This window comes from Rosa chinensis, chromosome 7, assembly GCF_002994745.2.
Source record: "Rosa chinensis cultivar Old Blush chromosome 7, RchiOBHm-V2, whole genome shotgun sequence".
In the NCBI taxonomy this organism is placed as follows: Eukaryota; Viridiplantae; Streptophyta; class Magnoliopsida; order Rosales; family Rosaceae; genus Rosa; species Rosa chinensis.
This window is the reverse complement of record NC_037094.1, coordinates 42687774-42693796: the sequence shown is the minus strand read 5'-3', so window position 1 is coordinate 42693796 and position 6023 is coordinate 42687774. Positions and strand designations below refer to the sequence as shown.

The window sequence follows — 6023 nt, the reverse complement described above, 5'->3', positions numbered from 1 at the left end:
CTACAAATAAATCTGTTAATCATACAGGGACTTATATTTTTCTATCACACACTTCTTATCTTCTCTATTTCAAATTTAAACCTCTGTGTGAAGTGGAACAAAACACCGCTGTATAAGCTTCTTCACTCGCCAAGGAAAAAATGGAAAAGAATAAGAATAATTCCATTACACTACAGCTACCAGTAATTTCCACAAGAGCATTCGACGTTCCTAAAATGATGAAACCTCTTGGCATCTCTTACAACTATTTCTCTCCCAGCCACTCTTGACATAAACTTAAATGCATTAATGACTGCCTGAAAAGTGATAAACCAATCCACTGAACTCTCATGATTGCTATGTTCATCACTATCACTATCTGCATAGTCCATATTAGAGTTAGATGAAGGAGGTCTATTTAGACACTAGTTCACTGTTATTAAGGTAGGTGATATATTCCAATAGAGTTCCAAGTAGCTTTCACTGCCACCAAATGAGTCATTTTAGAATAAATAAAGGTCACTTCAGTCTCTGCACTAAAACTACTGTATATAAGGGAATTCTGTCCAAATAAATTCCACAGTAAGTCTGACAATTCCAATGCTGTCAAAAGTAATTCACTTTTACGTTATACCAAAGAAATGGCTTTTAGTGAGATACTCGTACAAAGAATGATCCTTTATTCCTAAATTTAAAAAAAAAATCATTAATTGTTTCAAAATAATAGCAAATCATTAACAGCATGTCAAGTACTAATTCAGATCCAAAAAAAGAAAAAGAAAAAGCACAGAAGATCTAAAAACTTTAGGTTATGACTACAACTGAGTAACATGTCACCAAAGCTAAATAATCTAGTTCAAAAAGGAAATACGTTTAAGTTCAATTGTTCAGGCCCCCAATCCATGAATCAAGGAAAGTTGGCAACCCCTAACAGTGGCAATGAATATGAAAAGCCCGGACATAACTGCAAGTAAATTGGTCATAGTATAGCTCTTTACCTTCCTCCAACTTCCAGACCTGGTTTCCATATCTTCCCCATCATTGGAAATAAGGAAGAAGATCCATCTCATTTTTATGCAACCTATAAAGAATATAAATGCAATTAAAATTGGTAAACATGATATAACCATACATGAATTGAGTTTATTGATCAATAAATGATAAATTAAATTGATTGGCGCTGACCTCGCTCTTGCTCGAGTCTGAACCATTAAGCCTTTTATTCTTTGCACTTGGCTACCATGATCGTCTCACCGAGGACTAGAGCAGCACCAATTTAAGTTGGTTAAATCTCTAACCAATGGATTAGTTTACTTCATTCAACAACTACAAATAAACTGCTAATCATACAGGGACTTATAGTCTTCTACCATACACTTCTTATGCACACACCTCTATTTCAAATTTAAACCTCAGAGTGAAGTGGAACAAAACACCGCTGTATAAGCTTCTTCATTTGGCTTTAAAGCTTGGCCATTTATAACAACATGCCAAGGAAAAAATGGAACACTACAGCTACCAGTAATTTCCACAAGAGCATTCGCCTTTCCTAAAATGATGAAACCTCTTGGCGTCTCTCACGACTATTTCTCTCCCAACCACTCTTGACATAAACTTAAATGCATTATGGCAATCCCCACAAATCCTAAGATTCTTAAAAACTCTGATTGTGGCTCCAAGAGGAAGCTTCATAATCCCAAATGCAACTGCAAGCTTCTCACTGTGAGTAGACAAGGAATTCTCTTTATGCTCAGACTCCATATCATGCAATGCAAACTTTGTGTCAGGAACATATCCTAACTTCCTCATTTTAAGAACAAGTTGCTCTAGATACTTGTACACCTCATGTACCTCAGGGTGCACAGTATCACCAACCAAGAAGACATGGACCATATTTTCAACGTCAATCCAACTACAACCAGGTTCTTTCTTCACCCCTCGCTCCCTCATTAGTGTTCGCACCTTAGCCACATTATCCCAACGGCCTAAAGCAGCATACAAGTTAGACAAAAGTACATAGGTTCCATCATGCTGGGGCACCAGCTCAAAGAGTCGTTCTGCAGCTTGAATACCTAAATCCATATTCCCATGAGTCCGGCAACCAGCTAGAATAGCCTCCCATATCGGTGCACCTGGTTCAAAAGGCATTGATTTGATTAAGTCCTTGGCCTCTGTCAACTCCCCAGATCGGCACAACAAATCAATCATACGAGCATAATGATCTTCACCAGGGGCAATACCATAAGAGTCATGCATTAAACGAAAATAATGGCGTCCTTCTTTAACTAAACCAGCATGACTACAAGCTGAGAGAACAGTGAGGAAAGTTATTCTATCTGGCAGTATATCTTCCTCCAACATTTGTTCGAAAAGTCTTATTGCTTGGACACCATATCCATGTTGTGCCAGAGCTGCGATCATAGCATTCCACGACACGGAATCAATATAAGGCATTGTAAGGAACACAAAGTCAGCATCATCTACAACCCCACATCTCGCATACATCGTAATAAGTGAATTTCCGACTGAAAGGCTTGAATCATGCCCCAAGCATATTAGTTGAGCATGGAGCTGGCGTCCGTGCTCCAATGCCCCAAGAGCAGCACAAGACGTAATAGCTCCAGCAAATGCATAATCACAGGGTTTAAAACCATCTAATCTCATTTGGTTAAATAGCTTCATAGCTTCTTCCCCACATCCATTTTGAGCTAAACCAGATATTATTACAGTCCACGTTAGACCAGTCCTTTCCGGCATTTCCTCAAAAAAGGACTTTGCTTCCTGAATGCGCCCTGCAGTCACATACCCTGACAATATCGCATTCCAAGAAACAAGATCTCTGACAGACATATTATTAAAAATATATCGTCCTTCATCAATTTTACCGCACCTAAAGTATAGTGTCACCAATGCATTATTCACAGATAAAGAAAAGTCCAGAGTCGGTTTCGCTTCAGATCTTAGTATGTAAGCATGCAGCTGCTTCCCATGCTTAAATAAGCCATTGTTAGCACAAGCACTGATAACACTCGTGTACGTAAACTCATCCTGGCGAATCCCCATTAAATGCATTTCCCTAAACAACTTCAATGCCTCATGACAAAAACCATGACGCACATAACCCGAAATCATCGCATTCCATGCCACTTCCAATTTTTCATCCATCCCATCAAGCAGCTGCCGAGCTCCATCAAGGTCCTCATTCCTCACATAACCAGTGATCATCGTCGTCCACGACAACTCATCCCTCTTAGGCATTTCATCAAACACCTTCCTCGCTTCAGCCACCACCACCGAAGATGACGACGACACCAACGGTGAAGAAGCACACTTGACATACACAGACACCAACGCATTCGACACCGAAGTGGCCAGCAATGCTCCAGACTTAACAATTGCACAATGCAGCTGCTGGCATTGCTTCTCCTCCTCCACTATAAGCGCCAGAGAACTCAGCACACTGGTGAAGGTAAACTCATCGGGGCGAAAACCGCCTCGCCTCATGTCACGAAACAGCTCAACGGCGGCACTGCCGTCCCTGTTATGAGAGTAGCCTGCGATCATGGCATTGTAGCTAACAGTATCTCTCATGCTGAGCGGAGTTTCACTGAAGACTCTCCGGGCCAGCGTGACGTCCCCGACGCCGGAATATGCCGAGACCAGAGTCGTTCTGGCGACGATGTCCGGGTTGGGAATTTGGTCGAACAGGTGGAGTGCGTAGCGAAGATTTGAAGATTTGCAGTAGACGTCGATCAAACGGTTGAGGATATGGCCACGTGGGTGGAAGCCGGAAGCGATCATGTGGGCGTGGATGGTTCGAGCTAGAGAGTAGGAGGTGGGGCGTTGGGGGCAGCATAGCTGCAGCTGGGCGGCGTAACGGTTAGCCGCCACCGTAAGAGGGTGAGGACGAGGCAGAGGCAGGTTTGGTGGTGGGGTAGAGAATTAGCAAAAGGTCGCGAATCAATTGGTGGCTAGTTTAAAAGTTTTCAGCTCTTCTATTCCTGCGACCGGCTTCAATCCAAAGCTCTCTCTGGAGTCGCATGTGCAGTTTTTATTTTTTCTTTAATGAATTCGTATCTCCGGTACTTACCATTGATGGTAAAAACCTGTCTGATTAGAGCAAGTAAAAAGGAGTATCACCCCCATACACCGCTCATTTCTATTATTGTGTTTTAGATTTGTTTTTTCAGAAAATTACTCAGAAGTGTCATTTTGACACTTTAATTAGTCGGAATGCCATTTAACATTTTTTTGTCATCATAAGGCCACTTGAGAACTTAAATTTTCCCCTCCCTGACGATTTTACCCTTTTAGCTACGAAACCCAACCGTATCACAAAGCCAATTACAGATCAACCACTCTCTCTCTCTCTCTCTCACACACACACACACACACACAGTTCAAATCCAAAACCTAGACACGAAATCGACCTCCAAGGTCCGATGGCGCCGTTCTGGCCTGAAGAACTTCGATGACTCTAACCGCAGCTAAAACAGCTGCAAAGCTCCGATCATTGCTCCGACGAAAATGAATGGTGGCCGCACAAGAAGATGAAGAACCTCAAACTTTTGATCATTGAGCCCGGCGGCCAGGAGCTCAAAATTGAATCTGAGTCGCTCCCCTCGATTCGTACTCCAATATTTCGTAGTCTCAATGTTTGGAAGGCGTATGAATCAAAGAATCGCAGCGACAGCAGCGAGCGGCTAAGATCTGAAGCATCCGATACATTCGAACAAGCTCCGCCACTCGACTTCCGGCTTGGGCATCGCTGTCGTGGCCTTCATGTCTACTTGCTCGGTGAGCAGTTCTACAAACCTCGGTGGATTAATGTGCGGCCAGCGGTATGATCTGATCGTTTGCTCATCTTGCTTCGCACTGGTGTTTTGGGATGATTCATCGTCGTCGGGGTCTGATCTGGCCTTCAATTTTGTCTACGAGGTGATGGTTTGGATTGGGCATTCGAATTGCGTGCACTTTGCTTTCAAGAGGATGATTCGAATCATGGCAGATGGATTAGATGATGCAAAGAGAATGATGCTCTAGTGTACCTTTTGGTAATTCCTATACGGCTTACTCTAGTGAATGATGCTTATGGATATAAGTTGATGGATTATGATATGTGCAATGCATTCAAATTTGAGCAGTACAAGGCTTCTTGAAACTGACAAAACTCAAAAATCATAAAGGAGAAGGTACTGTTAATTTATTCATATTCATAGAGTCCTAAATGGATTATTGATATCGAGGAAATGCTTGAATATAATAGGATTATTTGTAAAATATGCCAGTACTTGATGTTTTTAGTTTTATTAGTGTGGCTGTGCAAGTTATTCAAAATGGTTTGATGATTTGCCTTGGTGATTCACGGAGGAATTGACTCTCTTTTTTGTGAAGACGGTGGAGGATATGCCATATAGGTGGCAGATTACCCATTGAAGAGGCAAATGCAACATTCTTGAGCTGTGGGATTGACTAGTTCTTGGTTTCGGACAATTTTGGCCGAATTTGTGTCTAATTGTTGGTTTGTTTGGTTGAAATTGGAGTGCTTTGATTCAAGCATTTGAGCATTTGACATTGTAAATTTTTAGTTATTTTGATGAACACATGTAATTTGTACATGCTATTAATGTATACAACCATTTGACATTGTAAATATATAGTTATTTTCATGTTTCGAAGTAGCTTTTTGTATTGGTCGGTAATCGTTTTCTTAGTTGTTTGCAGTAGCTTTGTTAGTTTCTAATAATAGATTACTTGGTCTCTGAGAGTAGCTTTTGTTTTGTTTGGTAGTAGCTTTTGGTGTCAGTTGGTGATAGTAGCTTTGTTAGTCTTTGATGAGAGTAACTTTTGGTGGTGATGATTGTAGTTTTTTGTGGTGGTGATAGTAGTTTTTAATGTTGGTGAGAGTAGCTTTTGTCGGTGGTGAAAGTAGTTTTTTTCGGTGATGATAGTAGTGTTTTTGTGTTGGTGAGAGTATCTTTTGTTGATGGTGAGAGTAGTTTTTGATACAAGAGTAACTCTTTAATGTTAGTGAGAGTAGCTCG

General features: G+C 41.2%; 1 protein-coding gene across 1 annotated transcript; it reads right to left on the bottom strand.

The window, feature by feature from the left end:
• Positions 1 to 13: 13 nt before the first annotated feature.
• On the bottom strand, positions 14 to 3918 carry LOC112177940 (pentatricopeptide repeat-containing protein At1g25360; the record flags this gene model as incomplete). The annotated part of the gene is made up of 2 exons (XM_024316176.2): positions 14 to 1060; positions 1165 to 3918. A coding segment is annotated over one exon (2424 nt), but the record flags the coding sequence as incomplete, so codon positions are not given.
• Positions 3919 to 6023: the final 2105 nt, after the last annotated feature.